The 22,558-nt window shown below is 48.7% G+C and overlaps 11 protein-coding genes and 1 non-coding gene across 12 annotated transcripts; 7 read left to right on the forward strand and 5 right to left on the reverse strand.

Annotated features, from left to right (window-relative positions):
- Positions 1–529: 529 nt before the first annotated feature.
- MGYG_06739 (hypothetical protein) lies at positions 530–932 on the forward strand (the record flags this gene model as incomplete). The annotated part of the gene is made up of 2 exons (XM_003170700.1): positions 530–806; positions 862–932. 2 exons carry the CDS (start codon positions 530–532, stop codon positions 930–932), a joined length of 348 nt encoding a protein of 115 aa, XP_003170748.1.
- Positions 933–1,258: 326 nt separating this feature from the next.
- MGYG_06740 (hypothetical protein) lies at positions 1,259–2,242 on the forward strand (the record flags this gene model as incomplete). Its single annotated transcript, XM_003170701.1, has 3 exons — positions 1,259–1,696; positions 1,755–1,867; positions 1,933–2,242. 3 exons carry the CDS (start codon positions 1,259–1,261, stop codon positions 2,240–2,242), a joined length of 861 nt encoding a protein of 286 aa, XP_003170749.1.
- A 560-nt stretch (positions 2,243–2,802) lies between these two features.
- Positions 2,803–4,499, forward strand: MGYG_06741 (hypothetical protein; the record flags this gene model as incomplete). Its single annotated transcript, XM_003170702.1, has 3 exons — positions 2,803–3,853; positions 3,913–4,184; positions 4,245–4,499. The coding sequence occupies 3 exons, from the start codon at positions 2,803–2,805 to the stop codon at positions 4,497–4,499; spliced, it is 1,578 nt and encodes a 525-aa protein (XP_003170750.1).
- A 418-nt stretch (positions 4,500–4,917) lies between these two features.
- On the reverse strand, positions 4,918–6,785 carry MGYG_06742 (LET1; the record flags this gene model as incomplete). Its single annotated transcript, XM_003170703.1, has 2 exons — positions 4,918–6,627; positions 6,687–6,785. The coding sequence occupies 2 exons, from the start codon at positions 6,783–6,785 to the stop codon at positions 4,918–4,920; spliced, it is 1,809 nt and encodes a 602-aa protein (XP_003170751.1).
- A 352-nt stretch (positions 6,786–7,137) lies between these two features.
- Positions 7,138–7,211, reverse strand: MGYG_10566. Its single transcript has one exon. It is a non-coding gene; the product is annotated as a tRNA-Val (tRNA).
- A 124-nt stretch (positions 7,212–7,335) lies between these two features.
- On the forward strand, positions 7,336–8,558 carry MGYG_06743 (hypothetical protein; the record flags this gene model as incomplete). Its single annotated transcript, XM_003170704.1, has 1 exon — positions 7,336–8,558. Exon 1 carries the CDS (start codon positions 7,425–7,427, stop codon positions 8,556–8,558), a length of 1,134 nt encoding a protein of 377 aa, XP_003170752.1. The 5' UTR covers positions 7,336–7,424.
- Positions 8,559–8,848: 290 nt separating this feature from the next.
- Positions 8,849–10,081, reverse strand: MGYG_06744 (formamidopyrimidine-DNA glycosylase lyase mutM; the record flags this gene model as incomplete). The annotated part of the gene is made up of 2 exons (XM_003170705.1): positions 8,849–9,419; positions 9,480–10,081. 2 exons carry the CDS (start codon positions 10,079–10,081, stop codon positions 8,849–8,851), a joined length of 1,173 nt encoding a protein of 390 aa, XP_003170753.1.
- An 883-nt stretch (positions 10,082–10,964) lies between these two features.
- Positions 10,965–11,615, forward strand: MGYG_06745 (hypothetical protein; the record flags this gene model as incomplete). Its single annotated transcript, XM_003170706.1, has 2 exons — positions 10,965–11,031; positions 11,092–11,615. 2 exons carry the CDS (start codon positions 10,965–10,967, stop codon positions 11,613–11,615), a joined length of 591 nt encoding a protein of 196 aa, XP_003170754.1.
- Positions 11,616–13,529: 1,914 nt separating this feature from the next.
- MGYG_06746 (NMDA receptor-regulated protein 1) lies at positions 13,530–16,194 on the forward strand (the record flags this gene model as incomplete). Its single annotated transcript, XM_003170707.1, has 3 exons — positions 13,530–13,611; positions 13,712–15,670; positions 15,728–16,194. 3 exons carry the CDS (start codon positions 13,530–13,532, stop codon positions 16,192–16,194), a joined length of 2,508 nt encoding a protein of 835 aa, XP_003170755.1.
- A 380-nt stretch (positions 16,195–16,574) lies between these two features.
- Positions 16,575–18,104, reverse strand: MGYG_06747 (mitochondrial import inner membrane translocase subunit tim54; the record flags this gene model as incomplete). The annotated part of the gene is made up of 2 exons (XM_003170708.1): positions 16,575–17,956; positions 18,011–18,104. 2 exons carry the CDS (start codon positions 18,102–18,104, stop codon positions 16,575–16,577), a joined length of 1,476 nt encoding a protein of 491 aa, XP_003170756.1.
- Positions 18,105–18,865: 761 nt separating this feature from the next.
- On the forward strand, positions 18,866–21,029 carry MGYG_06748 (AGC/NDR protein kinase; the record flags this gene model as incomplete). Its single annotated transcript, XM_003170709.1, has 4 exons — positions 18,866–19,542; positions 19,623–20,126; positions 20,186–20,665; positions 20,717–21,029. The coding sequence occupies 4 exons, from the start codon at positions 18,866–18,868 to the stop codon at positions 21,027–21,029; spliced, it is 1,974 nt and encodes a 657-aa protein (XP_003170757.1).
- Positions 21,030–21,590: 561 nt separating this feature from the next.
- On the reverse strand, positions 21,591–22,381 carry MGYG_06749 (splicing factor 3A subunit 2; the record flags this gene model as incomplete). The annotated part of the gene is made up of 2 exons (XM_003170710.1): positions 21,591–22,304; positions 22,370–22,381. 2 exons carry the CDS (start codon positions 22,379–22,381, stop codon positions 21,591–21,593), a joined length of 726 nt encoding a protein of 241 aa, XP_003170758.1.
- Positions 22,382–22,558: the final 177 nt, after the last annotated feature.

Below are 22,558 nucleotides of genomic sequence, written 5' to 3' on the forward strand. Positions count from 1 at the left end.
CTTTCAGTCCGCGTTTATAAAATTTGTAGCGATTGCATTGTGGGGCATGGACCCACAAGGTCGCATTATTTAGACTTTTTATGCTGACGTCCTCGCAATGTACGGAGTACCCTTTTCGAGTTGAGGAGTGTGAAGTGTGAAGTGAGAAATGAAAAGTGAAAAGTGAAAGGTGAAAGGTGAGGAGGGGCGAGGAGTGAGGAGTGAGGCGTATGCCAGTTCCCTCGGCAACTCGCTACCTATAACTTGACTAGGCACCTAAATCACTTCAGCTTCAGATTTGTGTTATCACGTGATTACTGACCCACTCGGATGCCCAGCTAATCCATACTAGGTAGCCACCTGATGACGACATTGACTAGGCTCAGTGAGTGGCTCAGTGACTATCGCCGATGTATAGATATTCGTTTGTGAACTTTTTGAAACACAAGTTTCTCTCCACAAACAACTACACGCATCTTCGCGCTTGAAAAACCGTTAGAAATCTCCAGCTATCAATTAGTCAACTCGTCTACTCGTATACGAAGCTCAAATGTCCGACTCAGTCTTCAAGAAGCCTTGTGTCCCCCCTTCAAAAGCAACCTCCCGTACCTCAACTCCCGCCACGGATACCTCTAGCAATATGTCTACTGTTACAAAGGCGACTCAAGCTTCCTCTGCCGCTTCTGTCTCCTCTGGGTGCTCTGCACCCTCAGATCCCCCAAAGTCGACGAAGGAAGAACGAAAGCAATGGTTCACGAAGACGATGGCGGAATTCGACAAGATGTCCCGTAAGGAACTGAGAGAAATGCTTAGGAAGGATGGCCGCAGTAAGTCTACTTTCTAACTCTCATGTTCAATTTCATTGTCGCTAAGCAATAATAGTGGTTGGCAGAGGACCGTCATACGATTTCGAGGAGGACATCGAGTATGAGCAGAGCTGTATGAAAGACTAAGGCGCCATTCTTTCTAAGTCCTGCTCCGGTGTCGCCATACGCCCGCTTTTTACCGTCACTTCTTCTGTGTAGAGGGAGCAGGACAACACGTGTCTCCTTCATTTTTTTGTGTTGTCCTGCTCCCTCTACTGTGTCTCCTTCAGCTTTCTGTGTTGTCCTACTTCCTATAAAGCCACGACCGCCTTTCTCTTTTTCCCGTTTTCTTTCTTACCCCTGCCTCTTTACCTTACATCGCTTTCGACAGACACTGCAAATGTCCCTAGTAGTGGCGGGTTTATCAAGTCTACCCTTCTTGGTTGTTGAGTCATCTGTTGTTCAAACCAGCCATGGAGCAAGTGATCTACAAAAACACATGGAATTCTTCCTCATATACCTCATTCTTGATGCTAGGTTCCATCCTGAGAAAGCTTGAGATTTCATTCGAAGACTTTATCTCAGGTCGTTCAACCATTAGCAAGACGTCTCTGCGAGAAGCTCTCTGCGATGTGCCATGTGAAGAGCTAATACCACTGTGGGAATCCGGCTCCGGTTTATGCACCTCATTTTCCCTCTGTGTCGCCGCGAGAATTGAAAGTCAGAACTATCCTTCCACCTTCACCGTTGCAGAACTCCGGGGGCATCGAGCCTCTTTCAATCAGCGTGGCGTCGTGATTGATTCCTCTGCCCGCCAAGCTCTCACTCTTCAGAAACAGCCAGTCAAGGCGTATAAGGGGACTTGGAAGATGGAGAGACCAGAAGAATCAGCACCTGTATTACTTTTTAAAGTATGTATATTCACTCCACCTTCCCTCACTTTGTATTTTTGTATCTAATTTTCACAAGCCAAGCAAAAGCAACACCTTTTCCCCATTTTGTCCCTTGAAAGACCGTTGCGAGGGCATGAAAGCGTGCCTCCTCCAATTGGCAAGCCAATCTACTTTCATATGCATGTTTCGGTAAGCTAAGCTGGGACAAACCCTCGAACTAGAAATAACCAATTATTTATTCTAACTATTTATAGAATGGAAGAATATAACCAATTGGGATTCAACGGTCGCATCACCTACAAATCTCAGGAACGCAAAATAACATGGAGCCAGGTTAGGTTCAATCCGTCAACAAAGCGCCAACAGTTCTTTGAAAGCGTCGTAGATTTTTCAGTGCCTGGTGACAAGGAAACAATGATATCATACGCGGCTGAGTTCAGGGGTTTTTGCGAAGACAGAGCTAGGATACAGCAGTACGAGATAGTGAAACCTTTTCTAGCAAAGCTATGGGACACATGTATTGAAGAGCTGGGTTATGGAAACTGCTATGGCGTTTGGTTATAAACTTGAAATCGGCTGACTTCGATTTTCTCTCTCTTCGGACGTGGTTTTTATCGTTTCTGTTAGCCTCTCATCCTCTTGAGTGGTGGTCGCTTAAATTCTGGCCCGTCAAGTCTCTTTTGTTTTTCTTTCCACCTCCAGATCTAATTTTTAGAAATACGAAACCTCTACTCCTGCTTTTTAAATACTTAACATCCATGGCTTCAAGATCATGCTCTGTCTGCCTCTGCCATGATAGCCCAGTCAGCAGCCAAAATGCTTCTTCGTCTGCGGCACGTCAATCGTGGATCGGACCTGCGCCAGATTTGAGATACCCCAGGGCTGCCCCTTCCTCTCGCCATGCTGGACTGTGGCCACGGGCTCGGTTTGCCCTTCGCCTGCAGAGCGTCGACTTTATATAACTACAGCATCCCAGGCTTGTCTCTGTTTTCTCTCTCTGCCGCTGGATACTAAGGCGAGACGGGACGTATTATCTATCTGTTAGGCCACCGTCACACTGTCTCTTTCTCTATATCTCTTACTGTCATCATTCCTTTTGGCATACACCACCGAGTATAAACACAATGACTTACAGACGGGCTGACACGCCTTATACTGCATCCCCAAGGAGCCAGGCTGGTCCTTATTATAACCCAGGTTACGCTCAACCTCCCTTGTACCCAAGAAGCTGGAATGGCACGCCACGGACAGGTTGGAACCGCCAGGTTCCTCGCTATCGTCGGTATAGTAGTCCACAGGTATTCACGCGGCCTATTCTATCTTACCCTACGGCCTCTCCTGTGCATCGCAATCGTCGGCAGGGCGGGACGTGGACGGACTGGCGCCAGAATCCGCACCTACAGCCGCCCCCTACGCCAAAATTATTGCCTGCATCGCTCCACTACCACTCCCCCGATAGGTACAGCGTTCCAGCCTCTCCGAGAGGGATTCCACGGGTGGTTCCAGGTGTTTCACAGGAGAACGTCTTTAGTGAGATCATGAATGGGGCGTTTGACTTGGAGAAATCCCCCACGTCTCTGGGGCAAAAGTTGGCGAATATCGATATCAAGCCCCCTTCAGACTGGTTATTGCAGCAATCAAATCCCTTTGGAACCCAGAACCAACAGCAAAGGAAGCGGGCGGCCTCTTCTCAGATCACACCTCCAGCGGAGACATATAAGAAGGCCAACTCTTCCTCTTCTGATCGAAGCAACCGTACTGAACCTGCTTTGGCTGAGCTGAGCTATAAAACCGATACCCTGGGCCCAGGGGAGCCTGGACTATCCACTCTCGTCCATCTGATACAACAGAATACAAAGCAGTCAGCCGAGTTAAAAAACCTCCTGCTTGCATACTTGCACCAGAAAGAAGGGGGGACGAACAGCCACCAAGTTAGCATTTCTGGCTCTGACACGGCGCGGCAGTCCACCGATGAGAACGATCGCATGCTAAGCCCTGGCCCTCATGTTGCAAATGGAGGTGGTGAAAGTCCTGACCCTCCACATGGTAGTAAGGGCATTTTCAGGGGGCACATGATAGACTGTGTCGGTGTCGAGTCAGCCTCAGACTCAAGATCTAACTCAGAGGAGGAAAGAAGCTCTACCAAGGCAACCTCAGTTGAGGCAGTATCTTTCGGTATGTCGGGAGTAATAAGTCCTTGTCCGGTAAACTCTTCGTTAACCCTTTTACCATAGATAATGAGGGTTCTCCCAAAGATCCGCAAGAAAAATCTCCCAGTAATACCATCAATACGCACCATCACCTTTCTAGCTTCCAGGATCCCGTCTTATCCAGGGATTTTGATGAGCGGTTAAACCGCTTTGAACGACCTCCCAGGAGAGAGCACATCGTTTCTACGGAAGCTGATAACCGTCGTACATTATGGCGCCAAAAAAGCCTAAATCTTTGCGGCCGCGCCCCTTCACCAGGTGGTAGTCCATCTGGAAAGCAAGTTGAATTTGATCTAGTAAGTAATCAATACTTCTCAGGCCATTGTTTGTCTAATTTGATACTTACTGTTGTCTAGGTCCTGAAATCTCCAGCTCCGGGGAGCCCGCATAGCTCGTCTACCGACAGCGAGAGACACGTACGGACTTTGCCAAACCCGCCTGATAGGCACTCATCTAGGTCCTCATCAGAAATTTCGAGCCCTGAATCTCCTTCCTTGCTCAGATCACAGGTCGTCAACCGATGTGTACCCTCAGAATTTGTATTGCCCTATCAGAATCCTGCCCGTGACCGTTCTTGCGAGTCTTGGGGTAGCAGCCCACGATCTCCGTGATTATTCGCCCAGTATCCGGTGTCCGAGCAGGTTTTATGGAGTAACTTGTCCAGAAAGAAAATTAAAGGTGTCCCTTGTCTTTCATTTCAAGTCTATCATCATGTTTCTACTATTCTTATCTCACTACTCGTTATACTGTTTGGCTTTGCGGTCCTTCTTTCAAAATTCTAGTTCAATAACAATAGAGATAGATCAGTAACCAAGGCAATGCTGCTATTCTTCCCCCCTTCTCACAATATATCCAATGCCGTCTGAAGTCTAGTTAGAACCCCAAAAACTCCAAGACCAAGGCCAGCCCCCTAACTTTAAAAGAGATCATGCCGAGACTCTGCCCATGCCTAAATGTGGTATCCATCGGATGCAGCGCTTAAGTGACATGATCAACATGCTAGATTGTTCTCATACAATATACACCAATTTACCACCCACCGCCAGCCTTGCCAGCCAGCTCCGCAACACGAGCTGTATCCATGCTTCCAGCTGGGCCTTTCTTCTTCCCTACGTCACTCTCCACTTTACGGTAAGTGGTATATACCAGGTCCTCAAGAGGCACACCCATCATATCAGACCAGTACTTCAGTATGGAATGTATCTCTTCGGGAGAAGACCTATGATGTGGTTTATCCGGCTGACAACTGTCATCTGAGGAATCTGAATAATACGCCTCGTCAACTCGAGAAAGCCATGCCCGTTGGTCTTGGGATGTTGGCTTTGAACCTTGCTCTAAAACAGCGCCGTCAGGTAGGGCTAACGTAGGGTTGGCCTGTCTGGCATCTTCAAGTCGGATCTGGCCTCCACCATTCGTACATCCACCTGGACAAGCCATGACTTCAACATAAGCAAATTCGGATGGTGCTGCCGGCGCTCCGGGTTTCCCGTTAGCTATTGGAGCGGGCCGTGCTCTTGCACCCGGGCCGTTAGGGTTAGGTTGCATGGCCCTTGAGCCAGGAAGTCTTGAGGCTCTAGCAGGCTTCAACTTGCGAACTAAATTCTGAATATTTCTGAACCCGTAGTACCGCGCTGCTTTGATGATTGGTTCACCGGTTGCCGAGACGAGGGTATATTCAACCACATCCGCGTTGCGGCCTCTTTGGGATTGGATGATGCTATCTGCATGTTTGGACTGGTATGTTGTAAGGAGATGGTGAAGGTATCCGCCTGATGGCCCTGCAGCTGCAGGTTGTGCGGAGTGTAGGGTATTATTAGTGGAAAGGAACTGAGCGATGGTCTGGTCAGGAAAAGGGGTCGAGAGGTTTGTCGGTAGTGGTTCGAGTGGTAGAGATGGAAGAGAGATGTTTCGGGAAGAGGCGAGCATGAGTAACTCCTTAGAGGTGATAACGCAATCAACGTCCCTTACGGGCGAACTGCCCTCATCTGATGCATTTCCTCTCCAAGAGACATCTGTTAATTCCTGTCGACTTGCTTCGAGCTTCTTGTCGAAGCAAGGCATTATCGCAAGATGCCATATACATGAAGGTGATATATTGAGCTTCTTGCTTATAATGGTTTTGAGGAATGTACCGGTCAAGGCTTGGGGCGACTTTAGGCGTGAAAGGTAGGGTAAAACGTGCGGATGGGTTTTCTCCGCATAACAAATCCAACCTGGACAAGAAGAGGCGAGGACCGGCCTGCTAGGGATGGAGAATTTGCCGGATTCATCATGGGACGTTGTTGATGTGGAAGAGGCTAGCGATTCAGTGACCTCGGCTGTACTGAGCTCCAACACAGCCTGGCGCATGATATTGGTGTCAGCGACCCATGAAAAGCCACTGCCGTGTTGTCCGCCCGCCCGCAGGCCACATGGTCCACGCAGAAACTGCTCAATAATGTATCCTGCATTCTTCTCTGATATGCCATATGTAGCAGCCAAGCTGGCGCGGACCTGCGGGCTCACACTAGCAACGAATATCTTCCCATCTCCAACTTCAATGCCATCCCGGCCATCGATTCGTATCTCAGGGTTTGCATCAAGAGTGTTTAACACTTCCGCATGCGACTGTAGCGAGACCAGCACCGCCTCAGCTGATGTAACGCAGCCCGAACATGCCAAACAGTCCGTAAGAGATATCTGAGCCGGTGGGGGGTTCTGTTCCTCCAACTTATCTTCCGTCGTTACTTCATATAGGTTCTATAGTGAATATATTGGTTAGTTGAGGTTTCTGCTAATTGAACGAAAGGATACCTTACTTCTTCCTGCTTCTTCGGTAGCGCCTCAACTGGCTTGATACAAGCAACTCCTGGTGATATGAAGTCGTTCAAATCGTCCGCAGATAGAATCGCACTCATATTGACTCATTTGCGGTAGTCGAACCACCGCCGCTAATAATTATTCAGCCTGTCAATCTCGGGTTTTTATTAATATTCTAGTAAAGACGTATAATCTAGTTGTGCTTTTTTGTAAAAGAAAAGGAAAGGAGAAACCGTGTAGGGTTGCGATGTCAAGATGAGGGTGAAATCAGGCCATGGAGGAGCTTTGTAATATGCAAGCATCTCTTATCAGATGGCGTTATCGGAGGAAAAAAGAGGAAACGTTAAATAAGATTTGGCCAATCAGAATGCGGTTAAACTTAATCCGGATTATATCATCAAGAGAACTCTATTTAGTGAAGAGAGAAAAAAATAAAAAAGAAATTGAAAGTGACCAAACTGAGGCTCGATCTCAGGACCTTGTCGGTGTTAACGACACGTGATAACCAACTACACCATTCGGCCTTTCTTGTGTGATTGTCGATCTGAGATCACTACCCATGAGTGACAAATAGACTAGGGATAAGGCTTCTGCCTGCAGGATGCAACTGAGAACATCTAGAGCCAACGGCAAACGGCGCAACACAGTAATAACCATGGAAGGGCGCTGGTAGAAAGAGCAACAAGAAGAAGCAGAGAAGTGGACTAGACGACATGACGACCTCGCCTAAGTCAAAGATGGTTCAGACAGTGCTCAACTTCGGCTCCTCCCGCACCCAGGACAAGGATACCCCCCAGATCATCAAAAAGGACCCTCAGAGCACCACCAGCCCTGGTGATACCCTACTCCCTGACAGTGGGATGGACTACGAGATGGAGGACGAGAGCAGCAGCAAGCTCGACAGCCAGACCAGCATTGCATCAACCGACTGGCCGGCCTCCCAGGTGGGATCAGAAGTAACACTAGGAAAACCATCACCAGCTCAGGACGCCATGCAAAGACGAAAGATCCTTCGCTGTATCGCTGGTGAGACAAGTACATTCTTGCCTGGAATACTAGAGATGGCACCCTGGGCACCGCCAAATGGATACCTATACTCTCCTAGTAAAATTTCACAGCTGAATCCAATGTACTGTCCACGCTTCCACAACACGTCCATCCGTGTGCACAACGCAGACTCACTCGACACTGCCATTGCTCTAGCGAACTGTGCAAAGTTTGTTACTGTGAGAGATAAAAAGCCAGTTTGTGTTTTGAACATGGCGAATGCATTCCATGCTGGAGGAGGGTGGAAGAACGGTGCCTTGGCGCAGGAAGAAACACTCTGCTACCGAACCAGTCTCAGCTTCACGCTTAAGCTACGATATTATCCTCTTAAGGACCTACAGGCAATATACTCGCCTACAGTGCTCGTTATACGCAGGAGTATAGATGATGGACATGGCCTTTTATCACTGAATAAACCCGAGAAGCTGCCCGTTGTGAGCGTCGTTAGCATAGCGGCGATATGTGAGCCCGAGTTAGCAACTAAGAAGATACCGATTCCCAACTCATCGGATATGCACATCAAGGAGGTCTTTAAAAATGTTGCCGATAGAGACCTGACCAAAGAAAAGATACGTATGGCCCTACGCACAGCTGCATATAACGGTCATCGAAGACTAGTGTTGGGTGCGTTGGGCTGCGGGGCATTTTTAAATCCGCGTGAGGACGTTGCAGATTGTTTTGCTGAGGTATTTAGTGAAGTTGAATTCATTGGTGGGTGGTGGGAGAGCGTTATATTTGCTGTTATGGATGATCTGGATGAGGGGGAAGATGGGGATGGGAACTACGGTGTCTTTTATAGAAAGCTTCATGGTATGATGGTATGATTGAACAAGCGAGCATAATGTCCATATATATGCGCATATTTGCACATTCTTTGTCTGGTTATCTAGCGGTGATACAAATCTAACATAAGACTGGTTTACAAGCTAAGAGAAAGAGAAGAAGATATGAAGACAGAAAGAAATTGGAATCTCAAGGCCGTTCCATAGTCGGTCGAGAACTAGGAATTAGCCTATACTACCGTCCACAAACTCCTACGTCGCCGATAAAACGCAACAAACAACAGTAAATAACGTACTCCATAGCCAAAAATAACTGGAAAGAGATGTGGAGTTCAGTTCTTCGCGGCAGATCGACCCCTTCTCAACGGCACCTTTGGCTCCTCCGCTTCGGCTTTGGCTTTGGTAGCTCTGGACTTCTTCGGGGCCGGCGTAGCTGCCGCACCATCCTCTTCCTTGACAGCCTTTGTGGTAGGCTGCTTACGCTTCTTATTCGGAGTCGCTGGTGCCGATACATCTGCTTCACCGTTATCTGCTTTCACCTTTGGTACCGCCAATGGCTTGACTGCAGCCTTCTGATGTTTGGCATCTAGTTTTTCCGGTTTTTCTTCGTCATCTTCGCCGCCTTTCTTCTGCACAGATGGGACAACGGCACTAGTTCGGCCACCAACAGTGACGAATACAATGGGTTCTCCGCTGGGTAGTTTGCCCGCTGCTCCCTTCTTGCCCTTATTCCATCGGTGGTGGAAAAGCCAGTCGGTGGGGAAATCAGAAGACTCTCCTTTCAAATCAACAGATACGGAGCACACATAATTGATGGAGGAGTGTAGCTCTTTGATCTGATTGTCCCGGAGCGTATCACTGTATTGCTCAGGATGAATCCGTGCATGATATAGAATCTCATCTCTACTTCCAGCATTAGTATCTTTCTTCGTCAACGTATGTATGAAAGGATGTAAAACATACCCCATCCAGTTCCCCAGTCCACTGATATTAGCCTGATCTAATAGCAGGGCTTTTATGGGGACCTTCTTCCGCCGCACAAGGGCCTTCAGCCAGTCCTCTGTCACTATGGCCTTGTCAATGACCGGATCAGGCCCATTTTCCTTGAGAGGCGTATATTTTCGTATATCATCTCCAGGACAGTCCACAAGCCTGACACGGCCCAGCCTTCTTGCATCCACAAACGCAGCCTCGGTCTTAGGCTCGTTATCCGTCTCGAGCAGAAACTTCCAAAACTTTGGAGGCCAAACGTCTGCTTCAACGTTCTCATCTTTGCCATTGCTTCGGTAGTAAGTGTTTTCACTCCGTATCTTCAACCAACCCGTCATTCCGAAATGCATGACCGGGTGCGGAGGTGAAGACATGATCATCCAGAAATATTTGCCCTGCTGCCCAGCTCCTATGACTGTTTTGCCATGCATATGTTTTTTGAACTCGTCGGCGCTGGTGCCAACTTTGCCGAACAGGAGGTCGTCATGGTTGGCTACGACTTTGGAGATAGTGTGTCCTACCAGGTGCTTTTTGATATAGTTCACTATCCGTGCAACTTCTGCGAGCTCAGGCATTGCTGCTGGTAGAGGAGTTGAGCTTTTGAAGACGGTGCAGAAAAGTTGTAGCAGATATTATTGGAAGCTGCAGAAATAAATGTGAAATGATTTGCCTCAAACTGCGGTCTTCGAGTCAATGGTTGCTACTCCAAAGGGTCGATATATCGCAAAAGGAGCAGCTGAAGATATAATTTCGATGCGATTTGGAACCCGACCGGTGTTCCTGGTGAAAGATGAGCGGTGCAGGTCAAGGGTTGTCGCCGGAAATTAATACAGTGGCAGAGTATTTAACGAATACCAAGAAAATAAATGAATATACCAACAGATGAGCAATCTTAGACTTCTTTAGATGAGATTTCCAATTTGTACTTCGTAGAATGTCAAAAAGTATTAGATACAAATGGAGAAGGAAACGGTCTTTGAACGCCCTCGCAGCTAGCTAGCTTCGTGTTTCCTTCGCGTGGATATCACCAACCAGCGAGCTTCGATTCCCTGCCACCTTGGCGTGTGTCCCCAGCCTGGCCAGGAAAGGCTCTGGAAGAGCCGAGGGGCTCACCATGACGGTTAAAAAGGGCGTCAGGTGGACCAAAGGCTGCATCAATCAATATTCCTCACTCGCTTTTTATCCATTTTCATATCCGACGTTGAAAAGCTGAAAAAGGGCTGAAAAGAGCCGCGTGTCATGTGATGCAGTTTTGGCATCTTTCAGTCAATTAACGAGCAAGCAAGAGAACCAGCTGCTAACTGGGAGCTGGAAGAACAGCAAGCCATATAGTTATAGAGCTTGTATATCTACTTCCGACTTACTTATCTTACTTACTTACAGTCAGGCAGGCTGGATTTTCTCTGGGCTGGACGGTCAGCCGGGACGTCGGTTGACTCAGGACCGGGCGGAAGCAAGATGCCAAAGACCTCGATACAGCCGAAGCTGTCACCGCAGTTTTGTTTCAATGAACGGGCATTGAGAGGTGAGCTACATGTTATCCATTTTGAGGTTGGGATAAGTTATGCTGATGATGTACGGACAGACTTCCTACGAATATCTCGGTCGACAGTAGATGACTCGATATCTCAGAGCTTGAACGCTCTGGTCACTCCGGCCAGGTCAGGCTTTGATCCGTCGTCAACCACCGCCAGACAGACAGAACTACCTCGTCACGGCCAAGTCGAAGGAGCTCGATGTCAGACTTTCAAGGACGAGGTCCTGTTCCCCTCCTGGCAAGCTAGGTCGGATGTCCTGACGTACTGCGCCGGCGTTGCCACGAGTCCTGACCCTGACGATCCAGACCTGCTGCTTCGACAGGAAGAGTCAGCGAGAGATCGGGAGAGAGTGGTCGATGAGAGGTTGGATCCTTACTCAGCCAGATTCTTCCCCAGAGAGCCGCGGACAGAGTCGCTCGCCCTGCTAATACGGAACGAGCGTGGTGTGGAGAGGATCGTGAGGTCTCGTTCCTGGGATATAGTCGGAGAACGTTGCGGGAACACCTTTGAGAGCTGGGAGGATGCTCTTAATCGCTGGCGGGCAACGCGTGAGCAATCTCGTGGACTCTAGACTTCCCCGTCACTTGCATAACTTACCTTAGAACGAACGAACGATGGCCCGGATTACGCATTGAGCGGAGCAAAACCATAATAATAACTATATCACCTTCTTCACGGCGTACGGCGGGAGACTCTATCTGGTCTAAGTACGGGATGCTGGAGATAACTAAAATTTGCCTGGTTAACTATTGTCATTTGCATAAAGGGCGTCCCTTGTACGATATTGAAGCGACTCATGTATATATACTCTCAAATACCCCATTCAAAACTGAATACGAATCTCTGGTCAAATCATAGACTTTCCTACCGGCCTCTACACTAGGTTCCTATTCTTCAACGGGCACTTCTTATTGTTCTTCTTCTTTGTTGATTTCGTTGCTATGATTTAGTTAATGACAAGGTATCTACTTACTAAGCTACTTTGTATTTTATTTATCTAAGTACCTCTTCCCTTAAGGATACTTACTTTCTCTCCCCCTGAGCCTCTCTCTGGGCCTCTAAAGCCTTGCCAGCAGTAAACAATGGATGGCTTCCCTTCCCTTAACGTATTAACCGCCAGGACAGGCCTTATAATTGTGAAAGCACCATGCCAGCACCTTCTCAACATTAATTAGCCATCAATTATTGGATGCCCTACAGATTCGTGGCTAGTACGTACCCTTTATTGTATTTCCCCTGTATCAGGAATTCCGATCCTCTTCGTTATACGTCACATGAACTCTTGCTATATCCAGGCATGCTTGCATATTCCAGCAAAATCGGCCTTGGTGATCACAATATCACCTTGTGTTTGAGGCGGCAAGCGCCATCCATGTCGAAACGAGGGCCAACGTATCCCGCAGAGAGTCGCGCAGGTCTTTTTTATCTAGTAGTAGGAACGTGGAAACTGGCGGGGAGGTCGGCAGTAGATGAGGTGGCACACCGTACAGGACCTCGTAAGGAGAGACCGACGTTGACGCCGTAGGGTTGAGGTTAATATATCGTTGAACGTCAGGTAGTTAGCTATAATTACGTATTGGTCTCGGACCCTTCTGATTCTAACCATCCTCTTGCGTCGATGATAAGTTTGCTTTCATTTTCTGACAAGCCAGTCTCAATAATAAGAGTAGGCCATTTTTAGCCGAGACAGATGCAGGTGTCTGTTTCCTTAACAAAAGTTCCTATCCGATTGGTAACCCGAGCATTTCCGGCGTCATCTATCTCCTCCTGTAGACCCATATTAGATATTCCTATCATCAAATGTAGGATGATATGGCGACGGCCTCGTAAGTCTGCTTCAGCATTATTTTCAGTATTAGAATTCCTTGTGGTATATTCGCGGAGATACGTGGTCCTCTACCAGGAGCCTGACTTTCTCCATATTGGTATATTTGATCTGCGGTGTTCCCGCAGGAAGCCCACTCAATAGGCTTTCAGGTTGTCAGTATAATAGAGAGGTAAGCTATTCATACGGAGCAGCTGGAATGAAGTAGTCTATTCATTCACATTGACTATTAACAATTGTGAATGAAACCGCAGCTGGGCAAAAGCCGGATCACATGACCATATCTGGATAACTAAGCATTTTTTCTTTTTTAATTTCTTTTTTTGACTTGCACAAACAAGTTGAAGATAGAAGAAATATATAATAAGTTACGGGGATTGAGCCAAAAGGACAGCGAATTGGCGACGAGTTACGGATGACTGTCTACGAAGATACGAGGGGTTTCTTTGCAACGACCAAAAGGTTTTTCATCTATTGTTGTCTCTAAGCGCATACTAGAGTCGGGTAGAAAGGTCCCTTGCCTATTGTCTGTCCCGCCAGCCAGCCCACCACCACCACCAATTCACGAACACCCGGTTCGCCCTCTATTGATTGAGACCCTTATTCTCTTCTGCGATAGACTAGGCGGGGCGCCCCGAATTGAGGAATAGGGCGTCCATCATGCCTCAGCCATTGAGCTCGAAAGACAGCTCATTGTTCCGTCAAGTAGTCCGGAATTGCGAGAATAAACAATATAAAAAAGGTGCGATCTGGCCTGCTATTGAGGATAGAAAGAGCTATTGAACCCCCCGCATTGTTCTGTTTGTCCGTGGCTCTAACACAAGTCTTGTTTGGATGTCTAGGACTCAAGGCTGCGGAGCAGATCCTTAAAAAGAACCCCAACCATGGCGATACACAGGCAATGAAGGGCCTCATGCTGAGCTACCAAGGTCAAGCGGAGGAAGCATTTGCACTGGCTAAGATGGCTCTCAAGAACGATATGAAGTCGCATATCTGCTGGCACGTCTACGGTCTGCTCTACCGTGCTGAGAAGAACTACGACGAAGCTATCAAGGCTTACAGATTTGCCTTGAAGCTCGAGCCAGAGTCCCAGCCCATACAACGAGACCTCGCCTACCTACAAGCTCAGATCCGCGATTTCCAAGGATATATCCAGAGCAGGGCCACGATGCTTCAGCAGCGACCAGGAGTCCGCCAGAACTGGACTGCGCTTGCGATTGCCTACCATCTTGCTGGCAACCTCTCGGAGGCACAGAATGTTCTCACAACTTTTGAGGAGACGCTAAAGACGCCCCCTCCACGAACTGATATGGAGCACTCCGAAGCGATTTTATATAAGAATATGATTATTGCAGAATCAGGAGACTTAGAAAAGGCTCTTGAGCATCTTGAGGCCGTGGGCAAGCAATGTTTCGATATCCTTGCCGTCATGGAAATGCGCGCAGACTACCTCCAACGGCTCGGCCGAACCGAGGAAGCTGCCACTGCCTATGAAACTTTGCTGGAGAGAAACCCGGAAAATTCGCAGTACTATGACCGGCTGATTGAGGCCAAGGGCATACCCAAGGATGATCACAAAGCATTGAAAGCTGTTTATGATTATTGGGTTGAGAAAAACCCCCGGGGAGATGCCCCTAGGCGCATTCCTCTAGAGTTCCTTGAAGGAGATGATTTTAAAGAAGCTGTCGATTCATATCTTCAGCGAATGCTTCGCAAGGGTATACCATCTACGTTTGCCAACATCAAGACACTTTACACCAATCCTGCCAAACTAGCCATTGTGCAGGAACTCGTGGAAGGCTACGCAGCCGGCAATGTCAATGGCCAATCTAACGGATCTGAAGCCAATGGTGATGACTCTCGTTTCAAGGAATCAGTCCTCTACTTCCTTGCTCAGCATTACAATTACCATCTTAGCCGTGATCTTGAAAAGGCGATGTCCTACGTAGAAAAAGCGATTGAACTCTCACCCAAATCTGTGGAATGCTGGATGACCAAGGCTAGAATATGGAAACACTACGGAAACCTCACCAAAGCCGCAGAAACCATGGAAGCTGCGCGATTACTGGATGACAAGGATCGGTATATCAATTCAAAGGCGGTCAAGTACCAGCTTCGTCATGATGAAAACGACAAGGGTCTTGACAACATGAGTAAATTTACCAGAAACGAGACTGTTGGAGGCGCACTTGGAGATTTACACGAGATGCAATGCGTCTGGTTCTTGACTGAGGATGGCGAATCCTACCTGCGACAGCGAAAGCTTGGTCTTGCTCTTAAACGCTTCCACGCCATCAGCAACATCTTTGATCTCTGGCAAGAAGATCAGTTTGACTTCCACAACTTCTCATTACGCAAGGGTATGATTCGGGCATATATCGATATGATTCGGTGGGAGAACCACCTGCGAGACCATCCATACTATAGCAGGGCTGCCATTGGGGGAATAAAGTCATACCTACTACTACACGATGAGCCTGATCTCGCCCATGGACCGATCCCAGTTAACGGGACTGACGGTGGCCCGGACAGCGCGGAGCGCAAGAAGGCTCTCAAGAAAGCTAAGAAGGAGCAGCAACGGCTAAAGGAGGCAGAAGCTGAAAAGCAGAGACTCAAGAAGGCTTCCGGAACAGGCGCTGCCGGCGACTCGAAAAAGGAAGACACTGATCCCCTGGGCCTGAACCTGGTTCATACCTCTGATCCGCTCAAGGAAGCCATGAAGTTCTTGGGCCCCTTGCTTGAGGCTTGCCCGGATAACATTGATGCCCAGACCATTGGATTTGAAGTGTATATTCGGAGAAGTAAGCATTTCCTTTGACCGCCATGAGATAGCAATCTTACTAACACGGTATTAATAGAGAAATACCTCCTGGCAATCAAATGTCTTATGGCAGCTCATGCCATCGATCCAAGCAACCCAACCCTGCACGTACAACTTGTCAAATTCCGCCAACAGTTTGACGCTGGTGCTGCCGGAGAGCTCACTCCTCCAGATATCGTCGAGCTTATCAACGCAGAATTCGACCTCCTACTGCCCAAATCTACCGATCTAACCCAGTGGAACGAAGAGTTCCTGTCTACCCATGCAAAGAGTGCCCCTCATGTTCAGGCAGCACTCACAGTCCGCCAAATGCTCAAGCCGGAATCAAAAGAGCAAGCGGAAAAGGACCTCATTTCCTCCATTGATCTCGACAATACCTCGTTGGAGCAGGCACTGGCTGGTCTCAGTTTACTTGATGAATGGGGCAGCACAGTGGAGACAAAGGCTTCGTACTCTACCAGCGCACGTCGCAGATGGGCCGAGGCATCCGTGTTCCCCCAGTAATAGGAAAGTTCTAACGTGATCAAGATCAGGAATTGTGTTTTGTGTAACTAGGTATTCTGTCTTGAGAATCTCTGCTGCCTTATCTCGAGTTTTATATAAGAAAAATCTTAGAGCAGAAAAAATGAGAAATGGTATTAATCACGCCCACATACATTCATTTGACTTAGGTCAATGAGTATTACTTATATCAATTGAATACACCGTCTATGCTCCATGTTCCTCTCTATACACATGAGATATCATACATAGGAATCGAGCAGGCAAGTAATTATATAAAAATACATAGGGCGGATCAAAAATGCCACCAAGATAAGGTAGGTTCATTCATACATGAGACGAGTTTGCCCGACACAGCCAGCAAGAGTAATAAATAAGTAAACTTACTCGCCATCTTCACCGTCTAAGTTTCCAATAATGACTTTAGTCCTTGGATTCTCTTCCTCTCCCCAGCCATAGTTGGTCCACAGAGATTTCCAGAGCGGAACATGGGCCGGCTTCTCTTTGCCAATAACCCACTCCTTACCCTCGGCAATACGCTGGGATCGAGCAAGCTCGTCAGGGGAGAGGACGAATTTGCGCATCCTCGATGAAACCCGTGGATCAAGAGTCATGGGATCTGTCCATTCACGCTCCTCCCTGATCTCAGCTGGGTCAGTGGGCTGTTTGTAAGCCGACTTGTGCCAGTCTTTTTCCTCCACCTGAAGAACAGATTGCTGCTCGCTTGCGCTTGCGTCTGCGTCTGGTGGGGAGATTGAAGTTTCAGATGCGGGTTCCTGAGGCTGGCTCTGGGTAACGGAGGAGTAATCGGACTCAGGGCTATGTGTGCTGTCGGTGTAAGGTCTTATAGAGGAAGCCAATACAGCGGCAGTAACTTGCTCTCCGACTGTATCAGCCATACGGCGACGGTTGAGGAATCGATACATTCGGATGGGAGTGTTGAGGAAACCTAGTATATGGGGGAATGCGATGGGAGCTGAGCCGTCGAATTCAGCGGGGGCAACGGAGGAGATTTGGTGAGTGCTATATGCGGATGGGAGGAGGTACGAGGCTGGGGGGCCACTGGGTTTTGGCTTTTCAGCTGGTTTCTCGGCTTCTTTTTTCTCATCCTTTGCTGGCTCTTCCGTTGATGTCTGATCTGGTGTATCTGGTAGTAGTGGCTCTTGCGGGGTGCTGTCTTCTGCCGCTTCAGGTTTGAGGGAGGCAGGGTCTATCAAAGGCCCCAGCCAGCCTTCATGGATGCCGCGGATATACTCTTTCCATGCATGTCTACCAAGCACGAGATCTCCTTTCGTCTCTGGCTCGTCGTGGACACCGGTAGCCTCTCTTATATGTCGGAGTCTGGTCTCGAAGTCTGCAGTTTGGAGATCAGGTTCAGGTAGCGGGCCTGCCTCGCCAGCCAGCTCTCTTTTCCGGCGAATTCTGCTTGCGATCGCAGCTCTGAGGTCTCCTTCTCGTCGTCCCTCAATGACTTCATAGTCCAACGCTCCAGAGACGAGTATCGGTTTCACGTAGTCGCGAAAATGGTCCCTTGCGTTGCGCATGCTGTCCCCCGGAGGGGCAGACAAAAATACAGTGATCTTCCTTCGCGCTTCGGTGGTCCGTAGTGGTTCATCGGCAAGGTGAGCTACCATATTTGCCCATTTCTCTTGTATCTTCTTCTTTTCACGGCGATCGTATACCAAGGCGCCTATGAACGAACCGGTCACAGTCAGGAATATCATCCAATTCCTCGATGGGAGCCTCAGCTTAATATTTGGAAGCCCTATCGTCCTGTTAGCATCTTTGTCTATGTCTCAGACTGTCTGTATTCTCGTACCTAGCATGCGCAGGGCCGGGTTCTGTGGCTTTGGAGCTGGCTTTGGAGCAGCAGCCGCAGCCTCTGAAGCTGGACCTGAAGCCGGCGTCTCCATGGCTGTCACTGAGACCGAAAGCCAACCAATCTACAGCCTTTGGTCAATTAATAACAGACTGTCAACTGTCTTCCTTTGTCGTTTCTCTTCACTCTTCTCTATACAACTTTGGTGAAGCTCTTCTTTGCAGCATGGATGCAGAAAAATCTAGCGGACTTTCGTTTCTCCTTTTCTCCGGCCTTTGCTTTTTTTTTTTTTCTTCTTCCTTTAGGTGAAAGATAAAGACGATGGAAGGACAGCAGCAAGCTCCAGCCATGGTCTCATAGTTACATATAAACAGGGATGGAGTTGATATTTGGTGTCTATAGTATGTCTCTGATATCCATCATGGCCTTTTCTGCGCGTGAGGCAGAGAAAAAATGTGTTATTCCCGGTGTTGCTGTAGAATCGGCGCAAACGCCCAAAGTGCAGAATATAAGAACTACTCCTCCTCTCATCTTGTCTTTAGCCTGTAGACCTCCTAGACACCGTATATCAAGAGAGAAGTAATATATATTTACTTATTTGTTTATATATAAGGAGGGCGAGTGTTTTGGATGTCGCATGCCTGCTCGAGACTCGTTTCAGATCCCAATCAACTTCGCGGCTCTTCTGCGTCCTCGACCTTGCAACAACTCCGACCAACGCCAAACCTGCCCCCTTTTCCCTCTCCTCCCGACACCCGACGCCTGACAGCAGCAGCAGCAGCAGCAGCAGCGGCCTCGACGACGAGTGAGCAGACGTTATAGCGTCCTCTGCTAAGAAGAGACTCCCCTGCCAGCATGGACGGCGGCAGAAGCAACCCCAACGGCGGCCCTCCCAATGGTGGTGCCAACGGCCGGCTTCACCTTAACTTTGGCTACGACCAGCAGCAGCCGTACAGCAACAACCCAGCGAGCAACAGGGCCTATCCCACCACGCCGTCGACCTTCCCCCAGCCTATGTACGCCGGCCAGGGCAACCAGGAGTTCGCTGACGCCCAGCAGAACGCCTACAACCAGGGATACTTTGTGAACAATCCCTATATGGCTCCCGCGGGCCAGACGCTGCAGCAGCAGCAGCAACAGCAGTATGCTCCCGCACCACCACACGGCAGTGCTCCCCAGGCCGGCTACCAGCAGCAGCAGCAGCAGAGAGGCGGACACGACGAGACCTCAGGCTTGATACAGCAGTTCTCGAACCAGGACCTCTCTGCTTCCCCGCGTCCTGCTCGCGCCGCCCCGCAAGGGGGTCAACAGCGTCCTCGTACCGCCGGCTCTCCTGCAGGACACCAGCAGCAGGCGGGAGCTCACTTGACTCCTCCGATGCCAGCCCGTGGTGCCAACCCAGAGGACGAGGAGCTCGTCAGATGCCCAGAGAGATACTCAGAGAACGCTCATAAGCGTGGAAAGGCGGCCAAGGAGCTCGTCAACGTCTTCTTCCGTGAGAACATCGAGAGGGCCCGTGATAGAAATATGCGGTATGCATGCTTAGACTGGGAGCTATCTTCTACTGTCCTGTGTGATGAAAAATGTTACTGACTGTATTTTTTTTTCTTAGTGCTGCCAACCTGGACAAGATCTGCCAGAATGCAACCATCTCTGATGCAAAGCGGAAGCATGAGTCGGAGGCCATGGCAAAGAAGGAAGCCAACTTCCTCCGCTTTATCAGAACCAGAGAGACCCCCTCGAACTTCCAGACCATCAAGATCATCGGCAAGGGAGCTTTCGGAGAAGTCAAGCTTGTGCAGCGCAAGACTGACGGCAAGATTTATGCCCTCAAGTCACTTATCAAGACAGAGATGTTCAAGAAGGACCAGCTTGCACACGTTCGTGCTGAGCGTGATATTCTTGCTGACTCCAAGGACAACCCATGGCTGGTCAAGCTCCACGCCTCGTTCCAGGATAAGGCATACCTTTACCTGCTCATGGAGTTCTTGCCTGGTGGTGACTTGATGACCATGCTTATTAAATATGAAATCTTCTCGGAGGATATCACCAGATTTTACATGGCTGAGCTGGTCATGGCCATCGAAGCCGTCCATAAACTCGGTTTCTTACATCGGTATGCGTGTTTACTCCCCCGCTCGGTCTACTAATATAGTAAGCTAACTAAGGGGTTAGTGATATCAAACCTGACAACATTTTGTTGGACCGCGGTGGTCATATCAAATTAACCGACTTTGGCTTGTCGACTGGCGGCAAGAAACAGCATGACAACTCCTATTATCAGGCCTTGTTAAAGAATACCTCCACATCCAAAGATAAGAACAGAAACTCTGGCTTCTTCTCAGATGCCATCAACTTGACGGTCTCCAACCGTGGCCAGATCAATACTTGGCGTCGGTCACGTCGTGCTATGGCATACTCCACCGTTGGTACCCCAGATTACATTGCCCCTGAGATATTCAACGGGCAGGGATACACTTATCTCTGTGATTGGTGGTCCGTTGGAGCTATCATGTTTGAATGTCTTGTCGGATGGCCTCCGTTCTGCGCGGAACAGCCAACTGATACCTACCGGAAGATCGTCTACTGGCGTGAACATCTTGCTTTCCCAGAAGAACTAGTTCTTTCCAGAGACTCTGAGCATCTTATCAGAAGGTATTATTCTTTTATTTCTTTAATTCTTCAACCTATGCTAACTTGAAACAGCTTCCTCTGTGACCCCGAAAACCGTATTGGTCAGGAAGGAGGCCAACACGGTGGTGCCACCCAGATTAAAAACCACCCCTTCTTCCGTGGCGTCGTGTGGGAGCAACTGCGCCGAATCCGCGCCCCCTTCGAGCCCAGACTCACTTCCAACATTGATGTTTCCTACTTCCCCATCGATGAGATTCCCCAGGAAGACAACAGCGCCCTCCTCCGCGCCCAAGCCCGCGCCATGCCCGAGGAACAAGAGGCCGAGATGTCCCTTCCCTTCATCGGCTATACTTATAAGGCCTTCAACGCATTCCAGAGCAGCTAGACGCCGCTCAACTAAACGCATTATCCAACTCTTAACCGAGCATGAAAGAAAAGGGGGGAAAGGCAGTAATTCACATTTACGATCTCTTGCAAGCGGGGAAAAACATGCGTGCTTTGGGCGTTTTCTACTACTTCTTCCAAGTTGTGCCGTCCTCATTCTTCTTCGCTAATTTTGCCTTTTTCTTTTCTCCAGTAAAATGTCAAACTGTTGAAAAAAAATATGTGTGATGACTTACCTAGCCTTTGGGGATTTTGATCATGTTGATGGATTTCTCAACTAATTCTTGGTATTACCTGTCTGAGTACCTGGATACCCGTTACTTTACTACGGGTTTGAGACCCTATAGTGGGATAGAGATTCAGCTAGGTTAACAATTCTACCAATATGACAACATGAAGCTACCAGTCTTTAATCAGCTTTATACCGGTTTGAGATGCTATATAAAAATGTTCCATTCTTGAAGTAACACCGCTATATAATACTACACATGCCCATTAAACGCCATAACAAATTCCCAGGGCCGTCCCAGTCAAGTATAACAAATAATAGCCAGATCACATCTCATCGCCGAAGGCCAGCCGGTGCCAAACCAGGAACACCGCTGTATCTCTCCTCACGTTCCGTCTTGAAGAGCAGCTGGATCCAGAACTCCTTGCTATCCTCATCAAACCAAGTCCACAGCTTCCCTTCTCTCCTATCAACTTCTCTCGCCTGCAGCTTGAACCCACACGTCTGATACGGTTCCGCAGCAACGAGCAAATACTGATAATCCTTATCCGGCGGATCATCCACTTTCTGTTCAAAGGCAGACATAAACCGAATCCTGGGCTTAACACCGGGAGTAATCTCCTGATACTGAAGCTGGAAGAGCAACCCATGCTGCCTCGTAAGCGGGTCTCGGATCTTGGTGATCTTATAACCCGGCCGCCCGATCTTGACCGTGTTGCGCTTCACTTGTACGCCCATGTTGCCAGCCGGCAAAGCACCGCCAGAGCCATCTTGGGCTCGGCCTTCTCTTTGCTCGCGTGCTGCACGCCGGGCTAGGTTGGTCTGATGTTTGCGACCCTGGGTGTGGGCGAGGTAGGAGCCGTCGTTTTGATGAACGGTAAGACAGAGACGACACTCAAAGCTTCCAACATGGTTTTTGAAGAAGTACGGGTCCTTTGCGAGGTCGATGTGTTCGAGCGCGAGCTTGCGGAGTCGTTCTCGTCTGTCTGCGTTCGTGGCGGAGTGCGACGCGACGCCGCCGCCGCCGAACTTGGAGCCTGCTCGGTTCTGTAGAGATTGAGCGGTTATTGTTTAGTTCCAAATGCGCTGTTAGATGTGGTAGCATAGCTTACCTGGTAGTCCATTGCTGCTGCGTGGGTTGGAGGCTGCTATCTCTAGTTTCTTTGCAGCTTTTGGAGTTTTGATAGAAACATTTTTTGATGGAGCTTTTTCATGGCTTGTGATTGGTGGATAACTAGTTATGCCCAGAACAATTAACTGCATCAGAAGGAATAAAATCGATTTCAACTTCAACTTCAACA

Source organism: Nannizzia gypsea, genomic scaffold, assembly GCF_000150975.2.
Source record: "Nannizzia gypsea CBS 118893 supercont1.6 genomic scaffold, whole genome shotgun sequence".
NCBI classification, from domain to species: domain Eukaryota; kingdom Fungi; phylum Ascomycota; class Eurotiomycetes; order Onygenales; family Arthrodermataceae; genus Nannizzia; species Nannizzia gypsea.